The sequence below is a fragment of the Corylus avellana genome, chromosome ca9, assembly GCF_901000735.1.
Source record: "Corylus avellana chromosome ca9, CavTom2PMs-1.0".
Lineage (NCBI taxonomy): Eukaryota > Viridiplantae > Streptophyta > Magnoliopsida > Fagales > Betulaceae > Corylus > Corylus avellana.
Window position 1 is genome coordinate 1,702,508 of NC_081549.1, and position 19,545 is coordinate 1,722,052.

Genomic DNA, 19,545 nt, shown 5'->3' on the forward strand with positions numbered 1-19,545 from the left:
TAGACTCTGTACATCTAATTCTGGAAAATATTATGAGTACAATTATTTTATAATTTTTTAATACTTTTTGCCACGTGTAAATATATGATTGGAGGATGTTCAATTTTTTTTTTTTTTTTTTTTCTAGTAATTATTGTGACTCTTATCACATGCTATCTTATTACATACTAACACGGGTTAAAGTTGTAAAATCATTGTACGTGCATAGAAGAACATTTAGATATAATATAGATTTTATAATTATTTAAAATATTCAAAATAAATTATTTTATTTATTTATATAATTAAATAAATCTAACACCTACCAAGAGAGAAAGTATGAAAAACGGTGGCTTTTAGATTTCTTTGAGGAACCCAAGTCCACCTTTTAGTTGCTTGCTAACTTGGCAAAAAAACATATGATGATTTTTATTAAACGATAGTAGGGTGTTTAAATCTTAATACCATACCGACCGCATAGTGCATATCCTAATTAAAACAACTGTCTACAACCTTATTAGATTAGGATTGCACAAGGTTTACGTAAATCCAAATAGTTCTTACTTATATCCGGAAGGACTGGTTTAAACTAAACTACTAACACTGATCACCATTTATTCTTAAAGAATAGGCTAATTTAATCATTTACCTTAATAAGGGGCCAATGTGATATTTAATTGAAAATGAGGGGTGAATGATGGAAATACCTTAATAGGGGAAGCCCAATACGTGTAATATTTAAATGAGAAGCGAATGAAACAAACAAAGTTCGAACTCAGAACCTTTGCTTTGATACAATGTAAGAGTCTGTTTATGATTATGTTAAAAAGCTTGAAAAGTACTTTTAATTAGTATTTAAAAAGTTGTGTCAAACAAAAACTTAATCTGTTTGTAAAAAAATTTTAAAAGTACTTTTTTACTCTAAAAATTGTCAAAACGTATTTTTAGGACAAACTTAAAAATAAAGCTTTTAAAAAATATATTTTTATATTTCAAAATTCTATTTATCAACGCAATCCCAATAACGCTCAAAGTATCCAAGATTTTTTCTTGTATAAAAAAAACGGGGTAATTGCAAATATTAATCTCCTTTAACTATCACTCATTTACTAACTGCCACTTGTCACACTCTGACACTCAGCACACTTAAAGCTACCAATGATTGAAAAAAAAAGAGGGTTAAATACTTCAGACCCCCTAGGGTTTTACAACTTTATTTTTTTCCCCCTGGAGTTTCATTTTTAAAACAGGAGGTTCTTGTGATTTTGATAATAGACCAAGTTAGCCTCCGTCAGTTGACCGTTAGTTGACCTAACGAAAAGTCACGTGGACCAATCAAATGTTGACACGTAGCACTTACTTATTTTTTTTTTTTAATTAAAAAAATGTATTTTCTAAAAAAAAAAAAAAAATTGGCCACCCCCTTGGCCATTGGCGGGTGGCTCGGCCACCCCGTTTGGCCATGGGGGTGGCTTGGCCACCCCCTTGGGCTCCAAGGGGGTGGCCGAAACCACCCCCAATGGTGGTTGGGGGTGGTTTCGGCCACCCCTTGGTGCTGGAGCCACCCACATCCGGCCAGATGAGCCACCCCCAATTTTTTTTTTTAGAAAATACTTTTTTTTAAACAAAAAAAATTAAGTAGGTGCCACGTGTCAACATTTGATTGGTCCACGTGGCTTTCCGTTAAGTCAACTAACAGTCAACTGACGGAAGACTAACTTGGTCTATTATCAAAACCACAGGGACCTCCTGTGATAAAAATGAAACCCCAGAGAGGAAAAAATAAAATCGTGAAACCCTAGGGAGGAAAAAATAAAGTTGTGAAATCCTAGGGAGGAAAAAATAAAGTTGTGAAACTCCATGGACTAATTTAGTATTTAACCCGAATAATAACCCACTCCAAAACTAACATTCAAGCGTCCATACCCTATTGCCCTTGCATGGGAGGATTCAGATCCTCTAAAATTCTTAGAGGAATTTTAGTTTATGAAATTTTAGATTCATACTATTTATTTTCATCCAAGAGCCATTATCCTACCACGTGTCCCACTACTAATAAAATAATAAAATAATGATGATTATTAATGTCATTAAAAATTTAAAAATTATTTTATTAGTATGGGACACGTGGCAAGATTATGACTCTTCGATGAAAATGAATGGCCTAGATTTGAAATTTCAGAAACTAAAATTTCCTTAAAAATTTCAGGAGATCTGGATCCTGCATGTGACATGTGCGGATGCCGCGGGCGGCTAATTTTTTTCTCTATCATTAATTCAATTTATCGTTAAGTGAGGAAATTCTTTCAATTAAATGTACATAAAAATTATGTAATATGGATTTCATAATTATTTGAAAAACTCAAAGTAAATAAATTTATTTAATTTATATTCTAACACCTTAAATTGTGTTCTTTGAGGAACCCAAGTCCTCCTTTTAGTTGCTTGCTTACTTGGCAACAAATCTTAATAACATACCGACCAGAGATCCTAATTAAAACAATTGTTTACAATTTTATTATTTTGAAAAATGTATCATAAACTCATGAGATTGTGTCATATCATTTGAAAACTAACTTTTGAAAAAAAAAAAAAAAAAAAAAAGAAGGGAAGTGTATCATTTCTCTTGGTAATGATCATTTTCTTTACTAAATTGCCCTTCTCTCGGTCTTTTGCTCCTCACTTTCCAAGCTTGCTGACAAGCTCTTAGCGTCTCGTCTCGTGTAAATGACTGCTCCTTCTAATTAAAAATTTTACGCGCTTGAATTGCATACGTACTTTGGATTAATTTGATCAAAATGGATGATTCATCTGCACTATATCTTAGATTTTTGTACATAATAGCTGACGAGATTAGGTCTATAAACAGTAGTAATCTGAGTGATTAAAAAAAAAAAAAAAAGATCTAGGTCTACTTTTATAAAGGTCTTTATTTCAAACCATTTTTTTACATGTTAAAATTACATGGAGTTATCATAATTTTTGGGATCATGCAAGTGTTCGTGTTATAGTTGGTGTACCATCGAATTAAGGCCCATCCAATTAAGAAACAAGGCCCAAGAGCTTTTGGATGGGCCATAGGTTAGCACAATACCTTTATACTCGCATAGTCGCATTACTTGACTGATGACAAGTGATAGTTCAGGTACTTGCGAGTACCTATAAGTTAGCACTTAGCACAATACCTTTGTGTGGTTAACTACGTATACGCAATTATTTCTTGTAATTAAAAAACGGTTAATTACATTTTCTTTTCAATAACTACCCACTTGTCAGTTCTCACATAGCATGCTTAAGCTACCAATTATTGGCAAAAAAAAAAAAAATAATAAATCGTTAAAATGGACAGAAATATTGATGCTGATGTGCCATGCATGTGCTTTTTATAGAGGTAAAATGACAAAAATATCATGAATTTTGAAATTAAATTTATTTAAATACCCAAAAAAAATTAAAAAATAAATATAAAGAAACCTAAAAATAAAATTGAAAAAAAAGAGAGGAAAAACCTCTCATCTAGCTTTTTTCTGGCTTGATTAAAATTAAGAACAAAAAATGGAAAAGAAAAAGAAAGATTAATGTGCTGGAACGTACGTACCTATACTTTTAGTTATGAAGTACTATTATTGCCGCGAGGTGCACATTTTTGTTGGACATGCTAAATTAGATTTTTTTTTTTTTTTTGGAACGTTCCAGTGATTTTTTTATAACAAGATTATTATTAAACAATTAAAAAACAAAATCAGATTTGCACCCACAGTTACAAATTTCCCTGGGCGAAATACAGCGCATTACAAGAATTCGAACAAGCGATACAACAAAGCAGAAAAGGTTTTACATTCATAAAAATTCTCTTAAAATAATCGCCAAAAGGTGGGGAAATGGAGTAGAACTGTTGAAGGACCATTAATATTTTGGAATGCACTTTGACTTAGCCGATGATGTCAAAGTAGGTCTGCGCAATCGTGAGCAGCAAGAGCAAAGTGGCAATCAAAGCTGAGATGAACCACCACCGCGTGTTAAAATATCTTCGCTTGAAGCTCGCCCAGCATACGCGGCGATTATTCCGATAATACTTGTCCACATCATTAAACAACTTGGACAAATAAAAGTTGCGGATGTCAAAGTTCACATCCTTTCCCAAACTGTTGATGAAGAGTGCAACCTTGTCGTCGTCCGCTACGTAATTGTCAACAACATTGCGCTCGCGAAGGTATTCGACGTCTGCAGAGGTGTTCACAAGACAGTCTAAGAAAGTCACGTAAGCTGTGACATGGTTGGAGCAGCTGTTGTGGCACTGTTCGAACGCCACACAATTGAGCAACAGATATCTCATGAAGTCGTTGATGGTTATGCTCGGCATCTCAATCAAACCGTGCTCGAATTTTACCGCTAAGAAGCTGTCCTTCTTGCCGGGGCTGACCTTAATCCCTGAACGGCGGAGCTTCGAGATGCATGGAAAAGATTGGATCTGCGTGTCGTTGTCTTTCTGGCCAAGCCTCCTTGAGCGGGGAAGAATAAGTGGGATCCGTGTGTCGTCGACATTCTGGCCAAGCCTCGGGAAGCAGGGAATAAATGGGATATGTGTGTCGTTTTCATTCTTTGGTGGCATTGGAATATCGTTTGGGATTAAACTAGATCGAACCAAGTCCAGCAAATGCAAAGGCTGATTTTTGGGATTTGCGTATCTCTCTATGACTTCATTGGTTCTTCTCATAATGTTGTTAAAGAATCGCAAAGCAAGCAAGGTCAAGGGCGGATCCACAGGCAACTTAGAAATATCAAATAAATCTTGCAGAACAAAAAAAGGGATCTGATTTTCAAGGAGGAGCAAGTCCTCGTAGAAATATGGTAATCTCCACTTGAGAAGTGCGAGAGGGTCGTCAGTCTCGAGCAGTCCCGGATCCTGAAACTTGTAAAACAATTCTAAAATAAAAGAAGCATCGACAACCATCATTTCGAGGAACTCACCGGAGTTGTTGAGATCGATCTCTCTAGAATAACACTGTCTTGCTTCAAATTCACGCGGGCGTAGCTTTTCCAAGTAGTCCTCTAAGCCCACACCTTTGACTCGGGTCCTGGACTGGAAGGAGCCGAGGCACCGATACTTGTAGTCACGGTTAAGGTCTTTGTCATTGTTGTGGTAGGGCCCGATGGAGACGATGCGGGGGCTGTACCAGGGCCCATTGTTCTTCTCGAACCTCAAGGGGACTTTGTAGATGCTACAACTGCTCCTGGCGGCATTTCTCCGTAACCCCTTAGTGCATCTCTCGATTTCCTCTTTCATGTCCTGGGCGAGCTGCTCCGTGTTGATGATTTCCGGAATACTGACAATGTGGTTGCCTTCTTCCTGTACAAAATTGCTTCCCATGGTGGATTTTGGTGTTTTAGAGTAGTATGGGTAGTGGTTACTGTGAAGTTGCAGGCAGATATACGTATACCACTTTCACTATGTAATAATTAATGCTACGTTGTAGCTGGCTTTGTGATGCGCGAAATTTGTAAAATTTAGATCAAAGAGAGAGATTTAAACTTATAACTTCTAAAGAGTATAAACCGATTTAAATAAATAAATGAAAAACCTATTTAGATCGTGAATAAAAAATTGATAACTACACGACCACCTAAACCGAGGTCCTGTGTGTAAATCGAAAAAAATAAAAAATAAAAATTGAAGGAAACCAGGTTAAGTTCAGAATGCGACCTCGAACAGATCAAGGAGACTCGAAAATTTTATGTCGATCGAAGTCAGTCCGTACAAAAATTCTTAAAGTAAACCAGCCTATCCTCTTTCTGGGACTTACAATATTTGTTGTTAGTATGCAGTCGTTGACTTTAAATTAGCTTGATCTACTTCAGACGTATAAAAATATCGTACGGTTTGTTGTGCAATATTGTTATTTGAAGTTTTAAATATCTGCACCATGTGATCCAATAAGGAGAAACTGGGGGAGGTAAACTTTTTAAACGAGGATGCGGGATTCTACTTACCTCGATTAGACGGTACTTCCAATTACGCGCGGGAACATTAAGCCCAATAAATATTTAGATTAAAATTTAGTTATAAAATATATATATTTTTTAATTTAGCTATTAATTTTTTTTTAAACACCTATTTTCAGCTCAACATTTTAAATATCAACTTTTAATTTTTTATATTAAATATAACTAATAATTTGTTGACGTATAACGCTCAACAAATTTGCTAAGTACTCAATTCAACAAATCTATAGTCATTTTGTTGAGTATAGAGTATTTTTTGTTACAAGACTAGCTATTTGTTGAGCTCAATGTGCATGTGAATGTTCTAAGATGAGCTAACCGCTCGTTAACTTAGCTTGGTTAAACTCAATTTAGTCTCAATTTGAATGATAAAAGATTCGTTCGTAAACACCATAATATACTTTTCAAGCTTGCTCACAAGCTCTAAGAGTCTCCTCTTGTGTAAATGACTGCTCCTTCTAATTAAAATTTTTACGCACATGAATTGCATATGCACTTTGGATTAATTTGATCAAAATGGATGATTCATCTCAACTATATTTAAGTTTTTGTACATAAGAACTGACGAGAGTAGTAATCTGAGTACTAAAAACAAAAATGGTCTACTTTTATGAAGTTCTTTATTTCAAACCATTTTTTTAACATGTTAAAATTACATGAAGTTTTCATAATTTTGGGGATCAAGCAATTGTTCATGTTATAGTGGGTGTACCATCGAATTAAGGCCCATCCAATTAAGAAACAAGGCCCTAGAGCCATTGCTTGGGCCATACGTTAGCACAATACCTTCTTACTCTCATTATTTGACGGATGACGAGTGATAGTTCATGTACTTGGGGTTTCCCATAAGTTAGCACAATACCTTTGTGTGGTTAACTATGTATATGCAATTGGGATTTGGGGTTGATAATCTTATCCTTGAAGGGATGCTATTAACATTATCTTGGCTACCCAGAGATTGGAATTTTGGTAATGTAGTAGTTGATTTTAGACTTAATTTGCTTGCTTTTTCTGTTTGGAAAATTGTAAAAATTCTAAGGTGTGTCAATTTTTGTGCACATTCCTTAGCTAGATGGACCGCTTCTTACCTTGTATTTGGAAGCATTTTCAATTGGTCTCCCATTCTTACTTCCATTCGGATCAAGAATGGGAAATACCCTCATTTCTAATCTATTTCCTCATTTAAATAATAATAATTAAAAAAAAAAACACTATGTATACGCAATTATTTATTGTAATAAAAAAACGATTAGTTACATTTAGTCTTCTCTAACTACCACTCATTTACATATTGTTAATTGAAACCGCCACAATTGTTACACAGCATGCTTAAGCTGCCAATTATTGCCAAAAAAAAAAAAAGGCTCAAAATCGTTAAAATGGACAAAATATTGATGATGAGATATATGCATGCACGTGCTTTTTATAGAGGTGGAATGACAAACATATCATGAATTTAGAAATTAAATTTATTTAAATACCCTAAAAATTGAAAAATAAATATAGAAAAACATAAAAACAAAATTGAAAAAAAGAGAGGAAAAACCTCTTATCCAGCTTTTTTCTTGCTTGATTAAAATTAAGAACAAAAAATGGAAAAGAAAAAGAAAGATTGTGCTGGAACGCACGTATACTTTCAGTTATGAACTATTATTGCCGCAAGATGCACATTTTTTTGTTGGACATGCCAATTAGATTTTTTTTTTTTATAACAAGATTATTATTGAACAATTTTTTAAAAAAATAAAAATCAGATTTGCACCCACAATTACAAATTGCCCTTGGCAAATAGATACGGCCCATTACAAGAATTCGAACATGCAATTAAGCATACAACAAAGCAGATCAAAGCTTTTACCCTCATAAAAATCCACGATAGTACTCTTAAGATAATAGCCAAAAGCCCATTAATATTATTAGGATACACATCATCAGCGACGGTGGTGTAGATCAGGTGATCTACTACTTTTTGGGATGCACATAGCCGATGATGGCGATGTAGGCCTGTGCAATCGTAAGCAGTAAGAGCACAGCGGCAGCCAAAAAGGAGAGAAACGGCCACTGCGTGTAAAAAGATCTTCGCATGAAACTCGTGAACTTTACATAGAAGTCATTCCGATAATGCTTGTCCACATCATTGAACACCCTGGACAAATAAAAGTCGTCGATATCAATGGCCAAGTCCCTGCCCATACTATGGATGAAGTCAGCAACTCTGTCAACGTCGTAATTCTCAATAACACCGCACTCCCGAAGGTATTTGACGTCCGCGGGGTTGTCCACGAGGCTGCATAAGAAAGTGGCGTAAACCGTGACATGCTTGGAGCAACTGTTGTGACACTGCTCGAAGGCCACACAGTTCAGCAAGAGATATCTCATGAAGTCGTCGATGATTATGCTTGGAATCTCAACCACACCGTACTCAAAATTTACTGCCAAGAAGCTGTCCGCCTTGCGCGGTCGGACGCTAATCCCTGAACGGCGGAGCTTCCAGATGCAGGGAATGAATTGGGTCAGGGTGGTGTTGTCTTTCTGACGAAGCCTCGAGAAGAAGGGAATCATGAATTCTTCTTTTTGTGGTCGCATTGGATCGTTTGGGATTAAACTAGATCGGACCAAGTCCAGCAAATGCACGGGCGGATTTTCGGGATTGTCGTCATACCTCTCTATGACTTCCTTGGGTCTTTGCATAACGTTGTTAAAGAATTGCAAAGCAAGCACAGACAAGGACGGATCGTCAGGCATCTTAGAAATATCAAATAACTCTTGCAGAACAAAAAAGGGGATTTGATTCTCAAGGAGGAGCAAGTCCACGCAGAAATATGGGAGTCTCCACTTGAGGAGTGCGAGAGGTTCGTCAGTCTCGTGCGGTCCCGAATCCTGAAACTTGTAAAACAGTCCTAGTATAAAAGAAGCATCAAGAACAATCATTTCGAGGAACTCAGTACCGGACTCGAGTTTGACATTTTCAGAATAACACTCTCTGACTTTTGTTTCAAGCGGGAGTAGCTTTTTCAGGTAGTCCTCTATGCCTATACCTTTGCCGGCTCGGGTCCTGGACAGAAAGGAGCCGAAGAACTGATACTTGTAGTCACGGTTAAGGTCTCCTTCCTCGTAATGGTAGGGCCCGATGGAGACGATGCGGGGGCTGTACCAGTGCTTGTCATTGTTCTTCTCCAACTTCAAGGGGACTTTGTAGATGCAACAAGTGCTCTTGGCGGAATAGCTTTGTAACCCCCTGGTGCATCGCTTGATTTCCTCTTCCATGTCGCTGGCGAGCTGCTCCAAGTTGGCCACCGTAATGCCTCCTTCTTCTTGTACACAATTGTTTGCCATGGTGGATTTTGGCGATTTAGAGTAGTATGGGTGTGTGAAGACGTAGCAGACGTAGCCCTTTCATTTTGTAGTGGACGCTTTATAATAGGGTTTGATCGGAAAATGACGGCAAACATTTTAAATCTTGAATGAGGACGCTATTAATCTGCCTACCCATTCATTATGACCCAACTTGAATGAAGACGGCAAACATTTTATGTTGATCCAGTCCGTACGTGGGACTTACACGGTGGTTGCAATACAAACAAATGTATTTAGCTGTGAATTCAAACAACTGTAGTCTGTAGTAGTTGTGAATGCAATCAAATGTGGGCAGGTAATAAGGACTATATATCTAGTTGGCAAAAATTTAATGTCTTGTCATCAAAGCCTCAAATGTGAGATATACAATTATAATTAAATTGGGTAAGCACAGTCCAAACATTAAACTAACATTCAAGCATTTGATTTGACTTGATGTTCCAAAATTACTTATGGTCGATAATTTTTTAAACAAAATTAGTGGATTAGGGTAGAGAGTCTGACCTATTTAATTAAATGGGTCAAACATATATTAACTAATTTATATAATCTTATAATTATCCTCAATGTCATATATATATATATATAGAAGGTCAATGCTTTCTAGTAAAATAATTAATGTGTAGTTGTGTAGTAATAATTGCCAACATTTTTGTTGGCTACCTAGATCTAATTATGTAAAGAAAAATGTTATTCAGCATTTTCTAGATGTTCACCTCCAACATTCATATTTTATGTTGCACATTTACATCAACTTGATTGCTTTTGTACACTAAAAAAAAAACAGAACAACAAAGAAAATACTAAGAAATGGACAATAAGTAATGCTGATTAGCATTTCTCTTATCTAAACGACTTGACATTTTGTGATTTAGAAACTTTTCTTTTAATGAAATTATGGTGTAATTTAATGTGAAAAAAACTAGTGGTAGAAAGGGATGATATAAAAATCTGTTTCCAAGAGGTAGCTCATTTGGCTAAGACCACGTTTAACAAAGCAAAGGTCACTAGTTTGAATCATCCTTCCTCTCTTGTGCGGACATGTCAAAAAAAAAAAAAAAAAAATCTGTCAAATATTTTGCCTTAGTTTAGAGAAGACGAATCATGAAAACGTAGAAATAATTATTAGGGAAGATGAAAAAGTAGAAACAATATTCAATTGTTGGCACTTGCGGCCATGTCTCAATCAAATTCGAAGAAGGGAGAATTTAAAGGCCATTTGTTGTGGTTGGGATTAGATCTTGATGCAGCAGCTGGTATTCGCCCAAGTCTTGTGGCTGTATTCTCTAGCTCGTAGCACAATACTAGCTTCTAGAAGCACTAATATGGGCTGGGCAAGGAGAGAATTACATGTTGATATTTAAGCCCAGTCTAATAAGCTTTAAAAACTTTTTTTTTTTTTTTTTTTTTTTTTTTTCAGCTTTAAGCACTTAGTAATTCAATACACATGACTGTCCCGTTCTTGTTTCATTTCTCATTCTCCTAAAGTTCACGGGATGTGGTTTCCATAAAATTTAATGCATGAAAATTGATTTTTTTTAGTCGAAAAAATTAGGCCACATAGATTTTTAAAAGATGAGGGAGTGATGTTGAGCATTACTCTTAAGCCCTTAAAGTGCTTAAAAGCAATCCACATCATTAGAATTGTGTATCTCATGACTCATAATCTTTTTCGGGAGTTTTTAATTTAATTAGGGCCAATAATTTTGACGAGATGTGCAAAAATGAATTTGAGTTAGGGGTTTAACTTGTTTAATTAAATAAATTGGGTTATGGTTGACCTATATAGTCTTATATCTATATTTCATTACGACTTAAACCCAACATACGACACTAGAGCTAACAATATTTTTATACGAATCGCGAACCTAAACCCAGCAATTTTTTAGCATGTTAGAGTTAATGTGTATAATCTATTTAAATAAATAAGTCAAATTATGATCAATCTGTATAGTCTTATACCTAATCTCGACATGATTCAAATTCAATACATAAACACGAATTTATCGCTCTTAATTTAGACACTCAATGAATAGCCATCCGGCCCATCCTTCAGTATATTATAGAAACAATGCTCTTTTCTCATATAAAATAGAGTTTCACCTGAAGAGTTTAAAGAATATTGTAAATTAATTAATCTTAGGTGTCATGAACATTAGCTGGTAAACTTTTTTGTCGTCTCATGAAAGGTTTTAGATGGAATTCCACCTACATCATGGGAGAAAATGTTTATTGCATGAAAGGCAACCTTCCGTTGTGTAACATCCTTTCTTTTTAACAATGAGCAATGCAATCAATAATCCTATAACTAATTATACATTTTGATGTTGTCAAACAAATTCTTTACCGTCGGACGGTAGATATATATGTTCCACTACACCAAGAAGTAAAAGAATGTTGAAAGTTTTTTTTTTTTTTTCCTTAATAAAAGCAAGGGTTAACCAGAACCTATAAAAGAATGTCGAAACTTCCTGGCTGGTACCGCGTGTGTCGAGCTAGGTTGTCCTTGGTGATCAAACACTATTTCTTCTGTTCCTCCCTCACAATCCCAGCCAATTGTATAGTTCTTACTTTGAAGCGTTCAAGCTTGTGTTTTAATTCTTCCACTGATCTTTGAGAGCCTCCCCTTGTAGTTGAATTAACCTTCAAACCATTTCGCATGCCGGTTAACGCTTTCATTTCATCCAAACTCAATTGGCTTTGTATACCCACCGGAAGTCTATCATAAATCTCTAAGATGTCTCTACATAGCTCGTCAACGGTGTGACTTCTTTCTTTTTCTTCTGTTGTCGCTGTTGGTGGTGCCGGTTGTAGCTCCCCATGCAGGAGCACGGTACTCGTCGCTCATATTGTCTAAGAATATTGTAGGTTTTGAGGGTTGAGGCAATTGCTGAGGCTGAGAGCCATCATGGTGATTGTCGTGAACATTTTTTTGTGGAGCTATGGTGGAGGGCACGGGGCTCATGTCGTAGCTACCTGTCGGTCTCGTGGGTTGAGGAAATTGAATCAGCCCAGAATTATTTTGATCATGTGTGGGGTTCTGAGAACTCATTTTGTGACTTTGAAAGAGGTTGAGGAGAAGAATATTATTGTTTCGGAATTTCAAAGATGTACTTGGTGGATTCTTTTGGTGGCGAGGAGTTTATGTAGCTGGAGCTACGCGCGTTGCAGAAAAATCAAAGATAAGGTTGGCAAAATTTGGAGGCCACACGCCAACACCATGCAGTGGCCTCGATCTACATGAGTCCAGAGAAGTCGATCAAAGTTCAACATCAGAAGATTTAGTCAAATTTTCAATACGGAGGACTATTCGTAGATCCGTCCCTGCCATGACACGTTTAGAAACAACTTTGGACTTCTTGGTTGGATATTCCGGCTTTCTTATGTGCTTTGATAAGATAGCATATGACAAAATTTAGCTATTGCAATTTGTAAGAGCACTATTTTAAGCCTCACGAAAAATATTTTTTGATTATTTTGATAAGATAATTTAGTGAAAGTGGCTAAAAACTTTCATTTTCAATCTCACCATTTTAATGAGAAAAAAAAATGGTGAATGAATAGTAGTCACTCACCTATTAAATAAAAAAGTAATTTCAATTTCTCCCTTTTTGTTTTTCCTTTTAGAGAATAAATTAACAAATATTTGAAAAATAATGAACGTAAATTATTAAAATAATAAGGTTGCCAATGAGAAAAATTTGATGAAATTGTTAATAATACTCTGGTTCATCGTCCTTAACATAATGATGACTTTGAGTGGAACTTCACTTATAAAGATTTTTTTTTATTGGGGGTGTAAAAGCAAAAGTTTATGAGAGTAATATAAACTTAATTATATATTAATTAATATTTAAACCTTTTTTTTTTCATTTTTTTAGCTCAAAATTTTTTATAAAATTTAATACCTAAAATATTTAACTGAAATGAAAAATAAATAATTAAATTAGAATCTCTTACTATAACCATCTGTGTCACATGCAAGTTCACAAATGAAGTGCTAACACAAATTTTCTTCTTTAACTATTTATATTTCTAATTTTAATCAAAGCAAGAAAAAGGTACCATCACAGTGAAATAAAAAATTGAAAGCTCAATTCCCTCAGGCAATTTGTTGAATATATGAATTTGTCCCATTACTTGTCCACGTAACCACGTTGGATACGGCAATTTGTCCAGCGCGCTGAAAAAACAACAAGGTTTGTCTGGTTGGAGAAGTTTGAATGTTAGATAGCCTCGCAACTCTTCCGTAGGTTGGATGAATGAAAACCTCCCCAATTGATCGAGTGGTGATTGTGATTTGAAGCAATCTCGATCGTAGAAGGACCATCTGTGTCACAAGTTCACAAATGAAGTGCTAACACAAATTTTCTTCTTTAACTATTTATATTTCTAATTTTAATCAAAGCAAGAAAAAGGTACCATCACAGTGAAATAAAAAATTGAAAGCTCAATTCCCTCAGGCAACTTGTTGAATATATGAATTTGTCCCATTACTTGTCCACGTAACCACGTTGGATACGGCAATTTGTCCAGCGCGCTGAAAAAACAACAAGGTTTGTCTGGTTGGAGAAGTTTGAATGTTAGATAGCCTCGCAACTCTTCCGTAGGTTGGATGAATGAAAACCTCCCCAATTGATCGAGTGGTGATTGTGATTTGAAGCAATCTCGATCGTAGAAGGACCAACGTGTCCCTATCATGTAGCGTCGTTGAACGTTTGGTTGGTACTTTTGACTGTAGGATGTCCCAGAAACTTTTTGAAATAATAAAAATATCATTCAGGAATCAACAAATCACATCCGCATCCACAAATTAGCATTTCAATGTTTCATATACATACAAGAACTCAACTCCAACAACTTTACACTCTTTAACATCCGGATAGGAGAGTTTAAGACTTTGGATAGATGGTGTAGAAAGTCTGCAAAAACGTAAGAACTAGGAGCACAAACGCAGCTGCAGCAGAAATGAACGACCATGGCGTATTAAAATACGTATACTTGAAGCTGGTGTATTGCACGTGCCAACTGTTCCCGTAATAGTCGTGCACTTCGTTGAACAATTTGGACAAATAACAGAGATTAATATCAAACGCCACGTCCTTCCCCAGATTGTTGATCAACCGCGCAAGCTCGGCGTCGTTGCCAAAGTCATTCTCAATGATGTTGCTGTCACAAAGGAACTCGACGTCCTTGGCGGTGTTCACAAGGCAATCCAACAAAGTCGCGTAAGTGGTAACGTGCTTGGAGTCACTGTTGTGGCACTGCTCGAACGCCACGCAGTTGAGCAACAAGGAGCTCATGAAATCGTCGATGGTTATCCTCGGCATCTCAATCACGCCGCACCTGAATTTCACCAACAAGAAGCTTTCCGCCTCCCCCGGATTGAGCTGAATCCCGGCACGCCGGAGCTTCGACACGCAGTGAATGATATGGGCCGGTGTGTTTCCCCCCGGTGGTGGCGATTCTTCATTGTGCGGGATAAAACTTGACCGAACCAAGTCAAGCAAATGCAAGCCTTTGAGATCGTGGCACCTCTCTATGACCGGGTCGGGTCTTTGCATTATGTTGTTGAAGAATCGCATAGCGAGCAACGACAAGGACGGGCCGGACTCCTCGTCAGGCGTTTTGGAAGTTTCAAACAACCGTTCGAGAACAAGGAACGGGATCTGATTCTCGAGCCGGAGAAAGTCTCTGTAGAAAAACGGTAATATCCACCCCATAGTGACGAGAGGATCTTCAGGGTCGAACAGTTTTGTATTGTCAATCTTGCGAAACAATTCAATCATAAAACAACCATCGAGAACCATCATTTCGAGGAACTCATCGGTGCCGAGATGGATGGTTTCTGAATAACACTCTCTGGCATTCTTTTCAAGTGGGTGTATGCATTTCAAGTAGTCCTCTAAGGTTATACCTTTGGCTTCCTTGGTCCTGGAGAGTAAAGAACGGAGGTAGCGCCACTTGTGCTCCTCCATCATTTGGAGATTAGGCTGGCCGCGGTGGTAGGGTCCGATGGAAACTATTCGGGGCTGGTACGACTTGCCGTTGATGTCGATTAGGCTCTGGGGGACTCTGAAGATGCAACAACTGCTTCTACCGGCGGCTATGCTTAGTAATTGTGGGGTGGTCTCATAGATCCTCTTTTCCATCTGGGCAAGCCGCTCCTTGTCCACCTCATAAATTGTAACGACGTGACTGCCTTCTTGTTCTACACAGTTGCTTCCAGTTCCCATAGTAGATTTTGGAGTTCTTGTCTGTCGGTGTGGAGTTGAAGCCGGTTTATGGCCCACGGAAGTTTTAATAGTAGATGGGAAGGAGTCTGGTGTTGAGCAGGGAAATATGTTAGAATGGGGATAAATATTGGGGGTATGAATGACAATTCAGGCTGAAGTTCTTCTCCCCCATGAAAATTTGGTTTTGGGTTGATATGTTAGGCACTCGCATTAAATGACCATGGTCCCCCTCTATTAAAATTTGGTTTTGGTTTGATAAGTTGGGCACAACAGATCAAATGAACTAAAAAATATCTAGTTAGTTATAGTGGTGAGATATTTTTGTTCCTCTAGTGGGGTATTTTTGTCCCTTCAATTTTTGAGAAGACAAAAATACTCTACCACTATAACTAACTAGATATTTTCTGGAAAGAATCCTAATTCTAGCACTAGACGGAATGTCCCCAAACTATAGGTCATTTAAAGGTCATTTGATATAATTAATTTATAAGAAAAATGTTAGTAGGTGTTCTAATAAATCACTAAACATATTAGGTAAATATTATTTTTTAAACATATGAAAAGGTCAAATGCTTCTCATCTAATAAATCACTAAAGGGATTCCAACTGTATCTTGCTGTGGGACATGGTCCTGCGTTTGATTTGGCACCTACTAATTTCTTGGTTAAACTAATGAATTAGGACCAACACTTGGATTTTCTAGCGCATGCAAAACATCATGAAGGGACTATGAGTGTATGACCGCATCAACACAGAATTTTCCACGACCAAGCAAGAAAACAGACCAAGTCTTTGATTGAAAATAAGGTATAATATATCGTTAAAAGTTTAATGTTTGAATGATTAATCGACCGGTGTGTCACGTCACAGCCTCACAGGGCTTCTTATATATACCAAGGCCGATCGTCCCCTTAAGCCCCACACAAGCCTCCATTAATTCTACCATCACTTTCTTGCTTCGCAAATTGACAAAAGCTAGCTAGTAACTGCATATATAGTTTCCTGCTCTCAGTACCCCATGGATAACACTTCAAAGGTACAGCAACAGCTTCCACAACCCTCAATGCCTGCGAATTCCAACTCTGAAGAAAACCACGTACAGCTTCCTCAACCCACAAGACCTATTCATAGTTACGATAATGACCCTGATGTGCCAACCACCACAAAGCGCGGTCGTCGGGGTCAAGTAATAGAAGATGTATCGCAGAAGATGGAACGCTTTAAAGTGCGACTTTTCCATTTATATGGACCTCCAAAGAAGTAATACAGATGCAGATGTACTCACAATTTTGAATACATCTGTAACCTTCGGTTTGCATTCTGTGCATTCAGATTCTTTATTCTTTTGCAATAAAATGGGCTTATTTTTTATTTTTTGGGATGTAATATTTTTTTCCTTTTCCTTTTTTCTTTAAGAAATGTTAAATTACCAAAGACATTTTCTGAAGGATCTTTGGTCCGTCTTATAAATATTGTTGACAAGTAAGTCACCAGGGATTGCTACACGATATATGCTTATTAAATTTTAGTTCTTTTCATGGGATTTCAATTTATTTCTTAGGTTTTTTAATTAAAACAAGTGTTTTGGAGAGAACTTGATTCTGAGGGCAAAATTAGTGACGTGGGCCGACACCAAAAAGCCTTTCAAAACATATGTGGCCTTTCCAGGCTTGGGTCTACAAGGTGTTTTCCTCTACTGCGGCGGGCCGGGCCTACTTAGGCTATTAATGGGCCATGGCTGGACACTTTTGCAATCGTTGTATGTAGTGAGATTGGCTGCAATTCTCCACCGGAATTGCAGCTTGTACTTTGCAATTGTATGAGACTCTTAATAGGCTCACTGGAATTTCACAGATAATTGCGGGAGATTTTGATCATAGTATAATCTACGAATTAGAAGCTGATCTTTAAAAATTTTGTTGTTTAAATTGTTAGATCGAAAGAATTTATGTGAAATTCCCTTGTACAAGCATATCTAAACACTCCACCTACTTTTTAAGACAAATTGCTCCTAACCCAAAGAAAAAGTTAATGAAAATTCAAATCCATCTGTATTGGAAGGCAGACCTAGCCCTGCTTGCGCGAATGCTACGACAAGGTCAATGGCAAATTTATTGGACTTGGACCACATGAATACCTAACTCTCCACGCGTAACCTGAAATGGTCAACCATTTTGAATGCTCAACTACTTGTCTCTTTTCACATGCCTCCCTTCCTATATAAACCAATTCCCACCCCATATGGTTGACATACTTTTGATTTTTGCCAATCTCCTTCAACGCACACAGAGCTAACCAGTGCCCAATTCCTCAAAATTCCCTCTGAGTCTGATCGTAAGCAAAAGAAGTGAACCATGAATCAATCTTCGTTGCTTCTTCAAATCCCTCAACCCTCCACGTCCATATACAGAAATGGTGTGTCTTCCAACTCACCCATGCCTCAAGAGTACAAATTATCACCTCAACCTTATAGACCAAACCCCAAGCGATTTTCTCGATCCACAATAACTCTTCACTCTCACAATAATAGTCCCAAAATTTTCGTGCATGGAGATAGACTTCCAATTCTTCGGGATCTCTGCAGCAAGCTTCCAACAACTCCAACTACATGTAAAATAGCAGTGACAGAAGAAGAGATTGAGGAGCTAAGCAGAAGCATCTCAGGGTTGTATTTGAAAGGTCGTGTTGGCAGGCAAAGAGGTTTGAATTCTCCGACCACAAATTCAAAGCAAAGGCGTTTTAATGTTAGTTCGACTACAACTCGTGGTGGTTCTGCTGGATTGTTTGGTGGCTTAATTCGGAGGCCTGGACGTTTCAAAGTACGAACTGTAGTTTTGGGAGGAACTTCAAGTTTTTCAACTACCAAATAAATCTGTAAAATCTAGTAAATGCTTAGAAAAGAAAAATGTATATGATCCCTTAGACCCAACAACTGATAATATTGATTTGTTTAATTTGCTCTTCAGGTTCTTCTATTTATATGAATTGTAACTAAGCCTTCATATATATGAATAACTTGTTTTGGAGTTCAATTTTTCTTTTAATTTTACTAATTTAAAAAATCCAAAATAATAAGGGTGAATGGAATTTGGTTAAAATCAAAAGATAGGATCTTGCATTATGTTGGAATATTAATTAAATATTTAAATATTTCATTTTTTTCTTAAGTTTAAGCATGATTCAAGCTATATCTCTTTCAATTAAATATTTCATATGTTTAACTTTATTTATTAAAAGAGAATATAAATACACACATAAGGTGGGATATCGCAACATTAATTAAATAGGAACTTATCATTGGTCCATCAACTTCACCCTGTACTGCTCGGAATATGATTTTCTTTATTTTTTTAAATGAAAAATGGCATGAAGATGATACATTTTACAATTAATTTTATTTTATTGCATCTAATGGTGCAGAACAATGTACTTGATGTCATATCAATTAAATTTTGAAATGACATGACAAATTTAAATGAAACGACATTGTATGTTTTGATCATTAAATTTGTAAAATATAATTTGTATTTTAAGTCATATACACCTTGTTGCCAATATGGTGTTATCATAATACAAATAGATAATTGAAAATTGAACATCCGGGCGTCTTCACTCAAAACCATGCAGCAATGATTACCCCCATTACATATAGCATTTTTCCAAACCAAAGTCATGGATTATCCTCTCCCTAAACTCGTTAAAAAGTTGACTAATAGTCTAATAAGGTGCTTATCAAACCACGAAGAGAAGATGGAATCATTACCCTGAAATCTTCCCCTGAAAAATTTTCTCCAAATACCAAAAAATATCACCTAGGGTTTTCAAATCACCAAAAATCCATTTTCTTATCAAATGAATATATATGGATCAGATTTAAAATATATATGGATCTACCTCATCCTAGGGTTTTGTTGCATCCTTTGCAGACGATATATTGAAGAGTGCTTCGACCATAATTTGTTCTTTACCT

General features: G+C 36.6%; 3 protein-coding genes across 3 annotated transcripts; all 3 read right to left on the reverse strand.

Annotated features, from left to right (window-relative positions):
• Nucleotides 1–3,910: 3,910 nt before the first annotated feature.
• LOC132191668 (UPF0481 protein At3g47200-like) lies at nt 3,911–5,350 on the reverse strand. The gene has a single exon (XM_059606760.1). It carries the CDS (start codon nt 5,348–5,350, stop codon nt 3,911–3,913), a length of 1,440 nt encoding a protein of 479 aa, XP_059462743.1.
• A 2,332-nt stretch (nt 5,351–7,682) lies between these two features.
• Nucleotides 7,683–9,354, reverse strand: LOC132161901 (UPF0481 protein At3g47200-like). Its single transcript, XM_059572120.1, has one exon. It carries the CDS (start codon nt 9,316–9,318, stop codon nt 7,945–7,947), a length of 1,374 nt encoding a protein of 457 aa, XP_059428103.1. The 5' UTR covers nt 9,319–9,354; the 3' UTR covers nt 7,683–7,944.
• Nucleotides 9,355–14,125: 4,771 nt separating this feature from the next.
• LOC132192314 (UPF0481 protein At3g47200-like) lies at nt 14,126–15,817 on the reverse strand. The gene has a single exon (XM_059607611.1). It carries the CDS (start codon nt 15,573–15,575, stop codon nt 14,232–14,234), a length of 1,344 nt encoding a protein of 447 aa, XP_059463594.1. The 5' UTR covers nt 15,576–15,817; the 3' UTR covers nt 14,126–14,231.
• Nucleotides 15,818–19,545: the final 3,728 nt, after the last annotated feature.

What these genes read in the sequence shown, in the direction of transcription:
- LOC132191668 (XM_059606760.1), bottom strand. Translation starts at nt 5,350, where the DNA reads ATGGGAAGCAATTTTGTACAGGAAGAAGGCAACCACATTGTCAGTATT.
- LOC132161901 (XM_059572120.1), bottom strand. Translation starts at nt 9,318, where the DNA reads ATGGCAAACAATTGTGTACAAGAAGAAGGAGGCATTACGGTGGCCAAC.
- LOC132192314 (XM_059607611.1), bottom strand. Translation starts at nt 15,575, where the DNA reads ATGGGAACTGGAAGCAACTGTGTAGAACAAGAAGGCAGTCACGTCGTT.